At 39.1% G+C, this 19534-nt stretch overlaps 1 protein-coding gene and 1 pseudogene across 1 annotated transcript in view; one reads left to right on the top strand and one right to left on the bottom strand.

Moving 5' to 3' along the window:
* Nucleotides 1-5466: 5466 nt before the first annotated feature.
* Nucleotides 5467-19534, top strand: part of LOC128566490 (phosphatidylinositol 3,4,5-trisphosphate 3-phosphatase TPTE2-like) — a 99627-nt gene continuing 85559 nt past the window's right edge. Inside the window, exons 1-4 of the mRNA XM_053563332.1 lie at nt 5467-5862; nt 8699-8752; nt 13724-13777; nt 14745-14795. Coding sequence (XP_053419307.1) covers nt 13752-13777; nt 14745-14795 — 77 coding nt within the window. The 5' untranslated portion in view covers nt 5467-5862; nt 8699-8752; nt 13724-13751. The remainder of the gene's footprint in view (nt 5863-8698; nt 8753-13723; nt 13778-14744; nt 14796-19534) is intronic.
* LOC128566402 (heterogeneous nuclear ribonucleoprotein A3-like) lies at nt 10489-11893 on the bottom strand (annotated as a pseudogene).

Below are 19534 nucleotides of genomic sequence, written 5' to 3'. Positions count from 1 at the left end.
ACTTCTCTGTTTTTGTGCCAGTACCATGCTGTTTTGATCACTATCAATTTATAGTATACTCTGAGGTCTGGTACCATGATTCCTCCTGCTTTGCTTTTATTTCTGAGTAATGTCTTGGCTATTCGAGGTTTTCTCTGATTCCATATAAAACGAAGTATTAATTTTTCAAGATCTTTAAAGTATGACAGTGGAGCTTTAATAGGGATTGCATTAAAATTGTACATTGCTTTGGGTAGTATGGACATTTTAACAATGTTGATTCTTCCCAGCCATGAGCATGGTATGTTTTTCCACTTGTTAACATTGTCAGCTATTTCTTTTCTCAGAGTTTCATAGTTCTCTTTATAGAGATCTTTCACATCCTTTGTTAGATAAACTCCCAAATATTTCACGTTCTTTGGCACTACTGTGAATGGAATGGAGTCCTTAACTTTTTTTTCAGCTTGACTATTGTTGGTATATATAAAGGCTACCGATTTATGAATGTTGATTTTGTAACCTGAGACACTGCTATATTCCTTGATCACTTCTAAGAGTTTTGTAGTAGAAACCCTGGTGTTTTCCAGATATACAATCATATCATCTGTGAAGAGCGAAAGTTTGATCTCTTCTGACCCTATATGGATACCCTTCATCGTCTTTTCTTCCCTAATTGTGGTGGCTAAAATTTCCATTACAATGTTAAAGAGCAATGGAGACAATGGGCAGCCCTGTCTGGTTCCTGATCTGAGTGGAAATGATTTCAATTTAATTCCATTCAACATGATATTGGCTGTGGGTTTGCTATAGATGGCCTCTATCAGTTTAAGAACTGTCCCTTCTATACCAATTTTCTTAAGTGTTCTGATCATGAAGGGATGCTGGATATTATCAAAAGTGTTTTCTGCATCAATTGAGAGAATCATATCGTCTCTGGTTTCTAATTTGTTTATGTGCTGAATTATACTTATAGATTTACATATATTGAACCAGCCTTGAGACCTTGGGATAAAATGAACTTGGTCATGATGTACGGTGGTATGGCCTGAGAAACTGGGGGCCAGTTTGGTGTGGTGAGGCTAAGTGGTTCTGTCTTGTTTTCAGCTGGTCTCTGTTTGACCCTAGTGAAACTGTTACTCTTGATTGAAGTCTCAGCTATAGAGAAATACCAGCAATTAAGTCACCCAGCCCACCACAGGCAACAATTGGAAAAGGAAAATCAAACCTTCCTACAACCACACACCAGGGCACCCCCTGAATAGTCCTTGAGCGATTGGCACAGTTAAAAAGGTCCAAATCAATTCTCAGTCAGCACCTGTCTCAGGTGGGAGAGTTTTAAAGGTCTGGCAACTGGATCACAGGGGTCTGGTGACTACTCAGATATGGCTTGCTCTGGTGCTCCGTGGAGTCAGGAGGACCCACCCAGCAAATAGATCAGTCTGGGAAGGTTGATGCCTTTTTCCCCACCTTGCACCTCTGTCACACCCAGTTGCTGATAGCCCCGCAGGGCTGTGACCCTGTTGCCTGTAGTGAATAGATACTCCAGGGGTTTGCACCTGCCTGATTCACAAGGAAATCTATTCCTGCTCAGCCAGGCCATGGTACTCTGCCTCTATCTAGCAGGAGGAGGTGAGGCCTGACAACCTCGGGTGCTTGATGGAGGCTGGGGGGTGTTCACTCAGTTCCAGCCCCACCCCTGATTGATGTTACTGACAGGACAGGACAGAACAGAACAATTTTGCAGGAATTTGTTTCTGTCCCTGCTAAATTCCCCTGCAGAAGAGAAGCTGTTTTGAGTTCCCAGAGCCTGCACCTCAGGCCCTGTCTTTGCTCCTGCAGGTTTGTATTCGGTTACCTGTCAGTTCTAGCCTCCTGAATTCCTTTTCTATAGACTGACAATCCCCTGAGGGCTGGATGTATCTTAGGCTCAGTAAAGCAGTCCTCAGGGTCAGCCCCACCCTGGGAACTTCCTGGCTCTGCGCGTGCGTTTCTAGTCCCCACACTCCACCCAGGCCGGTACCGCCTCAGGGAAACCCTTTACTTACGGGGCCTGCGTTTTCATCCCAGGTCTGTTCCGTGGTGGTTGCCACCTGAGTTGATGCCCGGCCTCCTCTGGTTGCCAAGGAGACAGGGGGTGTGTCTTCGGAATATCCGGGTGTGAGCCCTATTGTTGCCAAAAGACAGCTGCTGATCTGCACCTCGGGGCACCGCCGCTCTGGTGTGGTTCCCTCTCAGCCGATGTCCTCTCTTCACTCCCGTCCCGCAGAGTGAGAACTGACCAGTTGCAGTTTAGGCCCTGTCCACACCCCTCGAGAAATCACTCAAGAATCTGGACTCCAGGGGGACAGGCCTCCATACCTCAGAGTGCAAGTGAAGGGGAGTGCTGGGAGCTCAGAGTTGCAGGTAGAGAATATATACAGTTTTATGCCTGGCAGGAGAATGCCGTGGCACGATAGTAGGGGAGGTAGGTCCAGTTTTTAGAGGGTCTCTCCCATGGAGTGTAGTGGGAGGAACTTTGAACTCTGCTCATTTGTTTGTGTGGCACTTTGAGCCGTTCTCATTGGGGAGGGGACTCCTCTCCGCTTGGTGATGGATTTTGTACCTTTAGTTTGTATCCTTGGGGCCACAGCTCGCCTCAGCAGAGTTGATGTGCGTTCTTCAACCTTCTCTCTTGTTGCAGCTCTAATCCACCAGGTTACTTGCTAAATTTCTGTCCTTTAACTCTCCTTCTGGATGGGAGCCTCTGTGGAAAGCTGGCTTCAGTCAGCCATCTTGTCCAAAGTCTCATTTCTAAGCAAAAAGTGAACTACCTGTTTTCAAATATCTAAATTACATGTGAAAGTTTTTTAGGATTCATCTACTCTATAAATTTCAGGGGTAATGTAGCTAATTTGAATGAAAAAGTCTGTGAATCAGAAAGTGTTTGACTATATACAATTTACTTCTTCAGGGATGAACAAATTAATATCACCCACCTATGATGGAAATACAGGCTTTAAATCCACCAGTTAATGCCTAGAGTAACTATGTATCCAAAAGAAGTAAATTTAGAATATTTAGAATTATGTCTCTTTTCTGACTGTATTCTTTTAGAATCTCTTGGTGAACATGACAATGATTTATAGAAAGTAATATCAGAAACATCCACAAAGGAAAGGTGAGATATATAGATCAATATGTACACATACACACACACTTATATAAATACAGTATATAAATATCTATACACCTTTATAAATATAAGTATATATGTAAATATATAATGATATGTACAAATTAGAATAGCCTTTCTTGGGGACTCTTTCTAAAGTATTGGCAACATAAACTTCTGAATGTGACATCCTTTCCTTTGTGGATCTAATTGATTAAAAGAGGTACAACAGTTCTGATGAAGCAGACCATTTTGTCCTATGCAAATGACAAGTAGCCAAAACTTTTAGAAAACTGTCAGATTTCCTCTTCATGTGGCTCACCTTGACGGGGCTGTAATGATTTCTAGGGCTGCTGTAACAAAGTGTCTCAAAGTGAGTGGCTTTAACACCAGAAATTTATGATCTCACAGCCCTCAAAGCAGGAAGCCTGAAATCAAAGTATCATCAGGGCTGGCTTTTTATGAGGGCTGTAGGGAAGAGCTGGTCCATGCTAGCTTTCACTGGTTGCTGGCAATCTTTGGTATTCCGTGGCATGTTGACATATAACTCTGCCTCCTTCTTACCATGACATTTTCCTAGGTGTGCCTCTGTGTTTACATTTTCCCTTTCTATGAGAATACTAATCATATTGGATTAGAGGCGCACACTTGACCAGTGTGACCTCAATCTCAACTACACATTTACACTTACTCTATTTCAGAATAAGGTCACATCATGAGTAACTGGGATTAGAACTTCAATAATTGAATTTGGGGGAACTGTATTCAATCTTTAATAAGGACTAAGTGAGGAGAAATCCTATTTGGAATTGAGAAAGCCTCAGATGGCTGAAGCAACATGAACATTGTAATCAACTTGCCCAAAGTCCAAATGAAGGCGAAAATTCACAAGCGTTAATCATAAGCAGAAGCTCTCCTATGAGGATTTTCGGGTGACAATGGAGCTTTCAGTGAAGACACTATAAGCCAGAAGAGAATGGGCATCCATATTTAATCTCAAACAAAACAACTGCTAGTGGAGGATTCTGTATCTATCACTTTCATTGATTTAAGACAATTTTGGGCTTCTTTTACCACTTTTTCCTCAATTCTATTCTTCTTATTTGCCATCCATATTCTGAATTCCATTTCTGACATTTCAGTAACTTAATGGGTGCAACTTTCTTCTGTAGCTTCACCTTGGGGGAGTTGATCTGCACTGATTTTTTATGTTGCCATGTTTTTCTTTTTTGCTGGTTCCACGCCATGTGTATTTTCTATTTATTTTTTTACTCTAAACTATAGTGTTAGGGTATCCCTAAATTGTTGTCAAGAGATATTCTGGTTGGGTTTGATTAGCCATTTCCCAAGAGGCAATGGAGGGCAGAGTCTTGGGCAAGCAAATGACACTCTGTTCTGTTTGATTTACTGACATTCAGCAGGGTCTAGGGCCATTTGGATGCTCCATCAAGTGGGATGGGATGCTGTGGGCACCAGCTTCTCCAGAATGCAGAGCTCTTTACACCCTTTCTAGGAGCTGCCAAAGTGAAGTGTCACCTTCTCGTTCCACCTGCTGCCCAGCAGAAGTTAAGGCTTCTTAACAGCCAGATCCATTAGGTTGATGTCAGTTTCAGAGGCCCCAGAGACACCAGAGTCCACCATGCCCCTTCCCCACCTGAAAATGCAAAGTAGAAGTTCACTGTTCTCTCGGCCCATCCAATGGGCTTTAGGACCAGCCAGATGCCAGTCCCATGGGCCAGTGTTAGTTGTACAGGTCCTGAGGACACAGAGTTCACCAGCCCCTTTCTAGACCTGCCAAGAACAAAGCAGTACTTCACTGCTCTGCCAGCTGCCAGTGGTCTTCAGGATCCTTCTGCTGCCAAGGCTGGTGGGCTGGTGTCAGTTTCAGAGGTCCACTTCATCTTTGGCAGTATTTCTAGTCTGCTCACTGTAGCAGCTGTAGTTGACTTTTCACCTTTTACATTCTGTTGGATGTAAGAGAAATAGATTATAGATGAATGCTTCCTCTTATTAGTGTGCTTCCACCCTTAGTTACTAGCAGAAAATACTTAGTACACACAGATTTTCTGTGTGCAAGACTCTACTATCATGGAACAGGAAAGACAGAATCCTATTTGGAGCAACGAAGAGGCAGCAGTAGAGTCCTCAGCAGGGAAAAATGGAGCCGATAGCCCTGAAAGTGTCCCTAACCCCCAGAGTTCTGCCACCATGAGACGCTGGTGCCCTAAACCCAAACTCTTATCACTTTGGATGGAGCCCCTGCCTCAGGCCTGCTGTTACTTGACTATACGTAAAAGCAGGGAAGACATTTACAATTATGAAAGTAAGGAGTTGATGGAGAGACTTGAGAATCCAGAAACTAGATTGAGTAAAAGGAAATTGTGCCCAGAAACTGCAGTTGAATTTAAAATAAATCCCAAATTGTGTTCACATTGTGGTTACCTTCAATAGTAAAAACCTGATATTAAATATTTAGTCATTAAATGTTTTCACAGGCTTAAGACATTCATTACAAACATGCAAAGATGCATTGCTATGGAGAAGGACATGTAAGTTTCCAGATAACTGATTGCATGTGAATTAAGGATAAACCATTTTATAAGTTGCATGGTAATTTAAGCTACTATGAACAATAAAGTTATGTCTAGGGAGTAACATGTTGTCTTCCTGTGGCCCTTTTAATTCTTTAGAGCTATTCAAAGTAAATTGAAAGGCATATCCACTAAAACAAGGTAAGATATTTGAAAATAAGCATATAATGTATATCCACATCTATAAACCCATGCATTCATTCACACATGAATGCATACACATATACACCACAGAGAAATTTTGATGGGGTGATATTCCCTCTGAGCAGTATTCATGGGAATACAGAGTTCCCTCAGTGAGTGTTTCTTACGTTCTCTCATGGTAAGCTTCTGTATGGAGTATTATTTGTCTTTTAAATAGAGGTAGGAAAAGGAAGTCAAGGTAGGAAAAGGAAGTCAAGGAAAAGGAAAACAAGTCATAGAGGAGGAAGTCTTTTATACCTAGTGTGTGACACCCTAGGTTACTGTGTATGAGACTATACCAATGTGGGCCCCAGAAAGAGAATCCTATCTGAAGGAAAGAAGAGCCAGCAGTGGACAATGAGCAAAGGGGCTTTCAGCAGACAAGAAAGGAGCTAGCAGACCCTAGAATTGTCCCTCGCACTCCAGAGCTCTGCAGCCATGTGAGGCTGGTGCCCTAAAATCACACCCGCATCACCTTGGATGGAACTCTGTGTCAGGCCTGCAGTTACCTGACCATATGTGAAAGCAGGGAACGCCTTTACATTGTGACACTGAGGAGTTGATGAGGGACTAGAGCAGGGGTTCTCAACCTGTGGGTCGCCACCCACAGGAACTGTATTAAAGGGTTGTGGCATTAGGAAGGTTGAGAACCCCTAGACTAGAGAATCAGGTAAAAAAGGATTTGTACCTACAAAATACAGCTGAATTTGAAATAAATTAAAATGCAAATGTGTTGGCATTGTGTTAGCTTCAATAGTCAAACCCTGAACTTACATCATGAGTACTTAAACACTTTTTTTACAGACTTAAGATATTCATTACAAACATGTAAAGATACATTTCTTGGGCAAAGACATACCAGTTTCTTAATAACAGATTCCATGTAAATTAAGGGTTAACTACTTTGTAACTTACACGGAAGTTTTAGCTGATTTGAGCCAAAAACTTAAGTGTGGGGAGTAACATGCTATCTTATTCTGTATCATTTTCATTCTTTAGTACTGTCTCAAATGAATTAAAAACAATATCCTGGGGTGGATTCACCAATGTAACACAGGATAGGAATAAACATACAAAATATATAACAAGTAAGGAGTTGATGGAAGGACTTGAGAATCAGGAATTTATTTAGATATACTTGTTAATACTTGTACTGTATAATATTTAATATATAACAAGTAAGGAGATGATGGAAGGACTTGAGAATCAGGAATTTATTTAGATATGCTTGTTAATACTTGTACTGTATAATATTTAATATATAACAAGTAAGGAGATGATGGAAGGACTTGAGAATCAGGAGTTTATTTAGATGAGCTAAAAAGGGTCTGTACCTATCAATTACATTTGAATTTGAAATTCATTTACCAAATCCTTTCATATGTGATTAGGTTAAATAAAAACTGAATTTAAATCTTCAGTCTTTAAATCAATCACAGGCCTAAGATTTTCATTACAAACATAGAATCATTTCTGTGGATAAACTTTATAAAAGTTTCCCAAAAGCTTTGAGTGCCTGTGGCTCAAAGGAGTAGGGTGCCGGCCCCATATACTGGAGGTGGTGGGTTCAAACCCAGCCCCGGCCAAAAACTGCAAAAAAAAAAGTTCCCCAAAACTAACTTCCATATGATTAAAGATCAACCAGTTTAGAAGATGTTAAATAATTATACGTAATTTGAGGCAGAAAGTTAAATCTAGAAAGTAACATGTTGCTGATTTTTATTCTTAATTCCTATAGCTCTGCCTCCCATGAATATACACCAGCACCCCTTGAGGAATCTATTTTGTCAGAGAACTATGAGATACTATTAAACCAATATAGATATATTAGTAGATTATATAGGCATCTATATCAATAGGTATACTATTTTATAGATGTGTTCACACTCATATGTGAATCAACTTGTGCACACACACAATTAAACACAGAGAAAGAAAAAGATTGAGACTTAGAAGTTCATCATCAGGAGTATCCATGGCAATGCAGACTGTCTTTAACGCTCTTTCTTTGGTGTGACACTGTAGAATGTATAACTGCCTTTCTATTTTTCATGGATCTCTTTTGTAAAAGAGAACCAGATAATTAGAGGAATGCTTCCTCCTCTTAGTATGTGTTGGACACCCTGAGTAACCAGCAGCCAAAATCCTTGGGAAAATTTCAGAATACCTGTATATGAGACTTTACTAGAGTGAGCGGAGGCAGGAGATAATTCTATCTGAAGCAAGGAGGAGGAAGCAGGAGGCAGAGAATAGGTGAGACGTCAGCAGAATTTAACATAGCTAACAGAGATTGGATATGTCCCACACCTCGCAGATCTCTGCCACCATGGAAGTTGTTGCCCCAAACCCAAAAGCAACATCATATTGGAGGGAGCACTGATGTAGACCTACAGCTACTTGACCCTATCTGAGGGATAGGAAAGACAACCATGTTGGACAAAAGAAAAGAGAATATGGAGAGACTTAAGAAAGAAGAAGCTGGATGGAATAAGAGGAATGGGTTCCTATGAGCTGAAGTTAGATTTAAAATAAATTTCACCATAAAAGCCTTTCATGCATTGGTTCAGGTTCATTACTAAGAAACTATTTCAAATCTTGAGTCATTAACTCCTTGGAGAGGTATAAAATACTTTGTACAAACATATGAATTATCATTTCTTGGGACTACGACATAGACTGACTTACATGTGAAACTTTTAAGAGTCAGTATACAAGATGAAGAATAACTAAAACTAATTTGAATTAAAACAGGAAGTCATGTGATGTCTCATTATATATCTTCTTAATCCTTTAGTAACCTCTCTTATGAAATAACGTCAGAGAGCTCGAGTGAAATCACCACTATAAGGTAAGATATAAATGAACTAATACATGTGTATGTCTTCTTTTTTTTTTTTTTGACAATTTAGCTCAATTTTAATAAAAATGTTTCCCAAGCATTATTTTGACCAGATACCCAGGTTTAAGTTAACATTGACAGTGTCCATTTATATAACCACACTTGAAGTTGTTAAGTACTTAACCATTTTCTAATATTAGCCTATGTTCTATACTGCTTATTCACATATATGCCCATTGACAAATGGAATGTCTGTTTACATTTATTGGTTTGTGAGTGTTTCTGGAAAACTGCAGTATGTGTGAAGACCAATTTCCATGCTGGCATTGCATGCATCCAAATATTAATAATGCACAGAGGCACAGAATTAGAGCAACAAGAGAGCATATTCAAACACTAGCACACCCCATTCCCCTTTTTATTGCTTGTTTTGCTTAGTACTTTTTAAAACAAAAGAATCCCGAATTCAACGTTCAACTGCCAAAGGAAGAGTAACAGCAGGGCACATACTTAGGGCTGGAATGAAATTGTAAGCACTAGCTGGCGCAAAACAGTAGACATTGGTTTATATATATATTTATATATGTATGTATATTATGATCTTAACTCTTCTCAACCAGGAACTTTCAAACAAATTGATAACTCACATCAACATGATTTAGATTGAAATACACACAAGAAAAACAATGTGTTCTTTGGGAATTTAAGAACTCAAGAATACCCAAATTTGAATTCAGGTCTTTAAGTGAGAAGCTTGTACTAAGCAACTATGCTACATTTCTGCTGCAGTAATTTATTTTAAACGATTATACCTGGACTATTCTTGGTTTCCTCCAGCAAAATGTATAGGGTACAAACCGGAAGCATGCCAGCCAGTTAAGGGTATTATTAATAATGCATGACTTTTATACTCTGAGTGCATGTATTAAAAAAATCGAACCAAGGAAAATAAGATATTAAGGGCCTCTTGTGCTTTTAAATTAAAGAAAAAAAGGTACCCACTAATTTCCTGAGATATAGCAGGCTTAGTGGTCCTCTATTATGTAAGATTTTTAACAATGGAGAGAGAAGGGAAAAATTATCCACTACTCCTTTCCAGAATTTAAATAGATGGCAGCAGACATTCTTTAACCCCAAAACTATGGCAGCAGTTCAAATGTGACCAAGGTGAGTGTAGAATGAAGATGTTCTAAACACAGCTAGGGCTCAGCAATTCTAACACACTAAAATCATGATTACATTTTGGAAGAAAATGCACAAAAACCAAATAGGAATTTTGAGATTTTCATTTGATGGTAATCTTAAAGCTATTAAATTCACAAATACGCTAATTTAAATACCAATCCTATTTATCTAAAACACACATTGCAAACATACAAATATCTATTCTCTCCACATGTTAGCGCCCATTCATATGGTTTGGAAACGGAGAGAATAGGTTCCCCTTAAGTTGCAAGTCAGCAGGTGTTTCTTTACAGTTAACTTTAGCAAAATTCATACAAAATAGTAATTAACAATGATCTTCTTAACTCACAAGGAAACACCTTCAAAACTGCATTTTGTTAAAGTTTCTGTACTAAAATGTAGAAAAACTGAACTACACAAATATTGAAAAGTTAAAAATTCCTTAATTTTTTATTCCTGGTACCACTACCACAATTCACAGGGCAATATACCTGATGTAATGAAAAGAAAAAGAAAAAGACAAAGCTACAACAGATAAAAGACCTCAGGAATGTATCTAATTGACACTACATTGCATTAATCAATAGCTGCACTTTTTGCAAACTGTGGCTATGACAGTCCTGAACAAGAAGGGTTTCCTGTTTAAGCTGCAGTAATTTTTCTGACTATGGATCATCGTTCCTTCTGTGGCAGATTTTTACAGTTCCTCTAATGCATTTGGGACGACTGTCTCAAAGTAACCTGCAGCTTTCCTGACAACTCCTCGCTCTCTCTCCTGCTAAGAACTGTAGCCCTTTTATGTTGTTTTTAGAACCTTCTGCTACCCTAGCCACCACTTCCACCACCAGATCCATAACTACCACCATATGGACTGCCCGAGCTTCTTCCACCAAAACTGCCCCCTTTCATGGGTCCATAATTTGATTGCTGTTGTCCACTATAATTTCCAAAATCATTATAGTTCCCACCACCATAGTTACCACCTCCAAAATCTCCTCCTTCATTGTAACCATCATATCCTCCTCTACCACCATATCCACCACTTTGGTTTCCATATCCTGGTCCACCACCACCATAGCCCCCTCTACTACTGTAACCAGGACCACCGCCATAGTTCCCACCGTCACCTCCAAATCCATTGTATCCACCATCACCTCCTCCACAACTACCTCTGCTGCCACCACCTCCACCACCATGTCCTCCTCTTCCACCAAAGTTTCCACCACGGCCAAAATTACCTCCACCACCTCCAAAGTTTCCTCCCCGACCCATAAAGTTGCCAGATCCACCTCCACGACCTCTTTGCCATCCAGCAGACTGCATCTCTTGTTTAGAAAGGGCCTTTTTCACTTCACAATTATGCCCATTAATAGTGTGGTATTTCTGAACAACAATTTTATCGACAGTATCATGATCATCAAAAGTTACAAAAGCAAATCCTCTCTTTTTTCCACTCTGCCTGTCTTCCATAACTTCTATGGTTTCAATCTTGCCATACTTTTCAAAGTAGTCTCTCAAATTATATTCTTCTGTATCTTCTTTAATACCACCAACAAAAATTTTCTTCACTGTGAGATGGGCACCAGGCTTTACAGAATCCTCTCTAGAAACAGGTGTCTTTGGTTCCACAACAGCCCATCAACCTTGTGTGGTCGAGCACGCATTGCTGCATCCACCTCTTCCACACAAGAGTAAGTCACAAAACCAAGGCCCCCGGGACGTTTTGTTTGGGGATCTCTCATTACCACACAATCTGTGAGTCTGCCCCATTTCTCAAAATGTTCTCTTAAACGATCGTCTGTAGTTTCAAAGCTCAGACCACCAATAAACAGTTTTCTCAACTGCTCTGGTTCCTTTGGATCATGGCCCTCCTCCCCCGGCGGCGGCGGCGGCGGCCGGAGTCGGGCTGGGCGCGACCGGGCGGCGGTTTTACCTCCGTTTTGAGACCGGACTCGCCTCTTCCAACTCGAGTTCAATATGGGACGGATAGGAAGAGCACATGTGTATGTCTTCTATATGCCCATATATCCTTGCGTTCATACACACACAACCTACAAGAGATTGAGATTTGGGATGTTCACTGTTAGAAACATTGAAATACAGTGTTTCTTGCTAGCTGTTTCTAGTGTCCTGTCACGGTAAACTTCTGTGTCTTTCAAATCTTGATATGAAGATTCTCTGTCTTTTGAATCTTGGTCTAAAGAAGAATAAGCAGTCAAAGAGGGAGCCTTCTTACTCCTAGTCTTCATCCTCAGTTACCAGCAACCAAAACCCTTAGAAAAGTATCCGAATGTCAGTGTATGACACCCTAGGAGAGCTAAGGGTGGGGAGAAATCCATTTGGAGAAGAGAAGAAGGTTCAAGTACATAGGGGACAGGGAGAGTCCTAAGAAGCAAAGATTGAAGCTAATAGACCCTGGATGCATCCACCACTCAGTAAAGCTCTTGCTGGTGACCCCAACCCAAGCCCACTAGCACACTGGATGGAACCCTTATCTCAGGTGTGTAGTTACTTCGCCCTCCCTGAAGGGTAGGAAAGACATCCATGGTTTGTGAAGATGTAGATATGGTGGATCCCCTGGAGACATGAAATTAGATGGCTCAGGAGAAATGAGTATCTACAGACTGAAGTTCAGTTGTGAAATACTGTTACACATTGAGATTAGATTAGATTGTGTCGTAAAGGAGTGTACCTGAAGTATGAGTCATTAACTTTTAGATAAGTCTAAATTTTTCAGTGAATTCTTAAAAATTTAGTTAGTCCACTAGTTTATTAGTTAAAGAGTAATCGTAGTTGATTTGAACCAAGAATTATATCTGGGAAATCATGTGACGTGCATATACCATTTAATTATGTTAGCATTGCCTTCAATGAAATGACCCCAATAACTTAACAAAACCATTTGGGAAAGAGGACATGTAAATAAACAAATACAGATACAGTGAAACATCCCTAGTTGAGCACTTACCTACATTGACCACCTCCTTAAGGTGACCTAATTTTCATAGACCAGACATGCACCACATGTACACATCAGTACAGAAGGCCACGTTTCTTATGTTGGCCGCATCCATGTATTGAAGAGTTGGTTATAGTCCCTGGGGTAGTCAACTTACAGAGGTTCTACTGTATGTATAAACACATGTATCCATGTAAATGCACATATAGACACACACGAAGTCTTCATGAAGAAAAAAGAGATTCATATTTGTGAAATTCATTGCCAGGAACATCCATAACAATACACAGTGTCTTAGAAAATGTTTCCTAACATCAACTTACATCAGAGAATAGTATAAACATAATTTTTATATATACAGGGACCAAAACAATTGTGTGACTTGCTTTATTGTGATGTTAGCTTCACTGTGGTGGTCTGGATCCAAACCCACAACATCTATAAGGGTTTCCAATATTTTCTCATAGCAGCCGAATTAACTGAAGAGAAATCACCTTTCTTTTTCTTTTCCTTTTCAAGTATAGTGTAAATACAATTATTTCAAGGTCTGCCTCCTGATTTATACATTATTTTTAAATTTTAATTCATTGTTTAGGCAAAGCGCCATCCGTAACCTATAACAATTCTATGTCTTAAAAGATTTAGAAATTTTCTAATAACTCATTTATATATAAATTTAGGATCACCAGTTAGAAATGGTAGAATAATTTGAACCTGAAAGTTAAGCCTAGGAAGCCACATTGTGTGTGATTGCATTTATTCCCAAGTCCTGTAGCACTGTCATGTATGAAAGTCACATTGTGTTTAACTGTATTTTTTTGATTTAAATCCTATAGCACTTTCACATATGACACCATATCAACAATGTATGATGGAACAACCAGTGAAACGTGAGCTATATTTTATTAAATAATTATAGATGTATGAATAAATAGATTATATAGGTAGATAACTCAATAGATGTACTAGGTATAAACATATTTACACTCTTATCAACACATGCACATGTACATTTAAACACAGACAAAGAGGAACATTGAGATGAAACAGTTGTCTGGAGCCTCCATGGCAATACAGAGTGTCTTTGACACTGTTTCTTAGGTGTCACCCTGTAGAATGTATAACTGCCTTTCTATATTCCACGGATGGATTTGGTAAAAGAGGACCCAATAACAAAAGGAGTGCTTCTTCCTAGTGTGTGCCTGATACACTGAGTAACCACCAGCCAAAATCCTTGGGAAATTTTCAGAATGGTTGTATATGAGACTTTACTAGATTGGGTCAAGGGCAGAGATAATCCTATTTGGGGCTTAGTGGAAGTAGCAGAAGACAGAGTATAGTTGAGACTTCAGCAGAACTTAACATAGCTTATAGAGCCTGGATGTGTCCCACAACCCCCAGATCTCTGCCACGAGGGAAGCTGTTGCCCCAAACCCAAAATCAAAATCATTTTGGAGAGTACCCAGACACCCTACAGCTTCTTGACTATAGCTGAGTGGCAGGAAAGACAACTGTGGTAGGAAAAGAAAAGAGATGACGGAGGGAGTTAGGAAAAAAGAAACTGGATGGAAGAAGAGTTATGGGGTCCTATGAGCTGAAGTTAAATTTAAAATGAATTTCACCATAAAATCCTTTCATACTTTGGCTCAGGTTCCTTACTAAAAACTATATTTAAATCTTTAGTCATTAAATTAACACTTTGGAGAGGTTATTACTTATTATAAACATGTGAAGTATCATTTCTGGGGAATATGACATAGTAGATTCCAAATACCTGACTTACATATGAAGCTTTTAAGGATTGTGGAAATCAGGAAATCATGGGATGTCTTACTGTATACCTTTTTAATTCTTCAGCACTGGTGATTGTCAGTGGAAATCAGATCCAAGCAAATTCATCGAAGCAAGGTAAGATATCAGTGAATTAATACATGTATATTTGTTCTATATACCCACACACACATGCATTCATACACCCAATTTAAGAGATTGACATTTGGGATGTTGACTTGGATGAAGCATTGAGGATACAAAGTGTTTTTATCTGTTTCTAATGGTAGCTTTTTTTGGTGTAATATTCTTTGTCTTTTGAACCTTGGTATAAAGAAAAAGAAGAGGTCAAAGAGGAAGTCTGCTTACTCCTGGTCTTCATCTTTTAGTTGCCAGCAACCAAAACCCTTTGGAAAGTGTCAGAATGTCTGTTTATGACACTCTAGCAGAGCAAGCCACGGGCAGTGGAGAAAATCCATTAGGTTGAGTAAGAAACAACTATACTGACATCGGAAAACTTTGATAAGTTTTTTGATAACTCTAAAGTTTTAGATTAAATTCCTTTTTTGTTAAAGCCTCTTTCTCTTGCCCAGACTGGAGCTCAGTGGTACAATCATAGCTCATAGTAACCTCAGACTCCTGGGCTTAAGCAAATGCTCCTGTTTCAGTCTCTCAGGTAGCTGGGGCTAGAGGTACATGCTACCACATCTAGCCATTTCCTTTTTTAAAATTTTTTAGAGCCAGGGTCTTGCTATAAAAGCCAGAATGGTCTTGAACTCCTGGTCTCAAGTCATCCTTCTATTGTAGCCTTCCAAGAAGCTAGGATTCCAGCCAAGAGCCACTGTGCCCTACTTTTATACATTGAATTTTTAAAGGCCAGTTTATAAGTTAAAGAGTGATTGTAGCTGGTTTGAACCAAAATCTAATGTAGGAAATCATGCAATACACACACACACACACATATATATACATTTTACTTCATTAGCACTGCCTTCAGTGAAATGACATTAGCAAATCAAAGGAAACACCTATGAAATGTGAGATCTAAATAAAAAAGTATAAACAGATATATCCATGTAAATAAACACACACACAAAGCATACATATACACACAGAAAAGAGAGATCAAGATTTGGGGAATTCATTGTCAGGAGCAGCCACAACAACACAGAGTATCTTAGACCCTGTTTTTTAAAGTCTTCTTTTGTGCTATACTATCTATAAATATCTTTCTATCTTTTTTGGATATAGTCGGATAAAAAAGATACAGGTTATAAGAAGGATGCTTCTCATTCATAATTTGTTGGTCACCATTAGTCACCAGTAGCCAGGAACCTTGGGAAAGTATGAGAATGATGCCCTGAGAGAGGGGGCCAAGACAGAGGAGAGTCCTGTGTGTAGCAAGGAGAAACAAGCAGTAGACAGGGAGCACAGGAGACCTCTGCAGAAAGGAAAGGGAATAGTAGACCCTGGAACTGTCTCTCTGCCACCATGTGAGGCTGCTGCCCCAAAGGCAAAACCACCGTTACATTCTATGGAGCCCCTGTCTCAGGTCTGCAGTTACTGGGCTCTATCGGAGGGACAGGGAAGATGCCCACCACAGGTGAGGGACTGATTAATGGTAGGTGGTGTTGGGATTTGGGAAGGCACCAGGCAGGCAAGATGTGTTCCCACAAACTGAAGTTGAATTAGGTATAAATATTATCACAAATGGTGTTACAATTGGGGTTAGGGTAAAGAGTAAAGACATGTATGTCAACTTGAATCACAAAGATTTTCACAAGCCTGAGATTTTATCAGTCATATAAAGCTTCATTTCTGGAAAAAAAAATACCAAGTTTCAAAAACTAATATTAATTTTAAGGCAACTAAATTATAAATTATATGATGGTTATAGCTACTTTGTATTAGAAAAATAAGTCTAAGAAGACATGTGGAAGTCATTTTGTAACCTGTTAGCTATGACCCAATTGAATTATAAAAGAGTAATCTGCGGTAGAGTCATCAGTGATGGGTGAATATCAATATATTTATAGAGGGAGAGGAAGGGAAGATAATGAGATTTATAAAATTTATTTACAAATGACATACTAATTAACCACAGTAATAAAGAATTGAAATTCAATTTTTATTTTTATTCACTAGGCTCTTTTGCAAGTCCTGAGATAATCTTTGCATAATACATATGAGGGTTAATGTTAATTTGGAAACCAGTATATCATAAAAATTATGTAATTAATTGACATACATATTTAGAATTCAGCCACTTTTTAGAGAAGTAGGTCTTTGAAAGTGCTTGGCTCTGACATGTTTTTAAGTTTGTTTTGGGTTTGTTTGTTTTTGTTTGTTTGTTTGTTTGAGACGGAGTCTTGCTCTGTTGCCTGGGCTAGAGTGCACTGGTGTCACCATAGGTCATAGCAACCTCAAACTCCTGGTTGCCTGGGCTAGAATGCACTGGTGTCACCATAGGTCATAGCAACCTCAAACTCCTGGTTCAAGCAATCCTTCTGCCTCAGCTTCCTGAGTTGGTATAAGCATGGACCACCATGCTCAGCTAATTTTATTCTTCCTTTTTTTGTTTAGAGACTGGGTCTCACTATGTTATTCGAGCTGGTATGGAACTCCTGCCCTCAGGTGACCTTTCTGTGTTGGCTTCGCAATGTGCTAGGATTACAGTCCATGAGCCACCATGCCCAGCCTCACATGTACCTTTCTTTTTTTTTTTTTCATTTCCTTCTCAAGGGAGGTGATGACATGTATATTTTTGAATCTGTATAAACAAATAAGGCATTTCAAAAGAACACAAAATTATTAAAGCTGTAAGTAGAGCAATAAAACTATATTTTAATTGGTTGAAGCACAGTAAAATATAAAGAAAATGAAAGAAATAAAAAACAGACTCTAAGTGATCTTTGGTCACTCAGCAATCAACCTGTCTCATATTTGTGCACTTGGGAGTTCTTATGCAAAAGGAGTGTATGGAAATAGAAAAAAGTAATGAAATAATGGGCTGAAAATATTCGTCATTTGATTAAAGTTATAAATGTATGAGTGAAAATAAGGGGTTCGCTCAGTGCCCACAGCACAGCGGTTACAGCGCCAGCCATATGCACAGAGGCTGGAGGGTTCGAGCTGGGCACCTAGGCCAGATAACCAACAATGACAACTGCAACCAAAAAAATAGCTGGGCATTGTGGTGGATGCCTGTAGTCCCAGCTAATTTGGAGGCTGAAGCAAGAGAGTCACTTAAGTCCAAGAGTTTGAGGTTGCTGTGAGCTGTGACACTACAGCACTCTATTGAGGGCAACATAGTGAGACTCTGTCTCAAAAAAATAAATAAATAAGGGGTTGATAAACCCCAAGCTGCATAAGTCAAACACCAAACAAATAAAAACACATCAGGGTATAGTATACTCAAATTACTTAAAACAGCTCATAAAGAGAAACTTAAAAGCAACCAGAGTGGGAAAAGGCATATGACATAAAAATATAAGCAGGCATGAGATTTCCCTTTAGAATCTATGAAATGCAGAAGATAGTGATGAAACACCTTTAAGGTGCTGAAAGAAAAAAAGGGTTAACCTAGAAATCTTTTATACATGAAGCTCAAATGAAACTTTATTTTTTAGATGAAGCAAAGAGAAAATTTGTCACTGGGAAGCCTGCATTGTAAAAAATATATATAAAAGGAAAGTTTTATTTTTAAGTTCACATTGATATGAGAGTACAAATAATAGGTGCCTAATTTGTATTTCTTAGGTCAAGTTCACGTTGTATTTGAGCTCTTCACCCAGGGGGTGTGCTGTAATACCATTACATTGTGCACCGTAGGTGACAGCCTACCAATCCACCTCTCTCCTCCCCTTTCACTTTACTATTGAATACACTGGAAACCTGCTTTTCCCTTCTTGTGATACCTTACTAAGACAAATGTACTTCAACTCCACGTAGATAATTACAAAAGATGTAAAATCTCCATCTTTTTATGACTAAATAATATTTCATGGTATACATATACCAGTTTATCAATCTGTTCATGGGTTGATGGGCAGTTGGCTTGATTCCACATCTTAGTGATTATGAATTGAGCTGCAATAGACAATCTAAATGTTTATCTATAAATGTCCTTTTGATTAAATGATTTTTTTTCTTCTGGGTGGTTACCAGTAATGGATTGATCCTGCAATCCCATTACTAAGGATCAGGCGTCCTCAGACTTTTTAAACAGGGGGTCAATTCACTGTCCCTCAGACCGTTGGAGGGCCGGACTATAGTTTAAAAAAAAAAAAAAAAACCATGAACAAATTCCTACGCACACTGCACATATCTTATTTTGAAGTAAAAAACAAAATGGGAACAAATACAATTCACACCGCTTCATGTGGCCCACGGGCCACAGTTTGAGGACCCCTGATCTAGATATACTTTTAGCTCTTTGAGGATTCTACATACTTCTTTCCATGCAGGTATATTAGTTTGCAATCCTACCAGCAGGGTAAAAGTGTTCCATTCTCTCCACACCAGCATCTGCAGCTTTTGGATTTGTGTCATGGGCTATTTTCACTGGAGTTAGGTGATATTTCAGAGTGGCATTGATTTGCATTTCTCTAATGATTAGGGGCAATGTTTTTCATGTGTTTTATTGTGCTGGTTAGCCACATATAGAAGACTGAAACTGGACCTGGACCTCTCACCACTTACACAAATTGACTCTCACTGGATAAAAGATTTAAATGTAATACATGAAACAATAAAAATTCTAGAAGAAAGTGTGGGACAAACTCTTGACAAAATAAGCCTGGAAAAAGATTTTGTGAAGACCCCCTTGGCAATTGCAGCAATACCAAAAATAAATAAATAGGATATGATTAAGCTAA

Source organism: Nycticebus coucang, chromosome 15 (genome assembly GCF_027406575.1).
Source record: "Nycticebus coucang isolate mNycCou1 chromosome 15, mNycCou1.pri, whole genome shotgun sequence".
Classification (NCBI taxonomy): domain Eukaryota; kingdom Metazoa; phylum Chordata; class Mammalia; order Primates; family Lorisidae; genus Nycticebus; species Nycticebus coucang.
The sequence above is the reverse complement of the archived record's forward strand: the minus strand, read 5'-3'. Positions and strand labels throughout refer to the sequence as shown.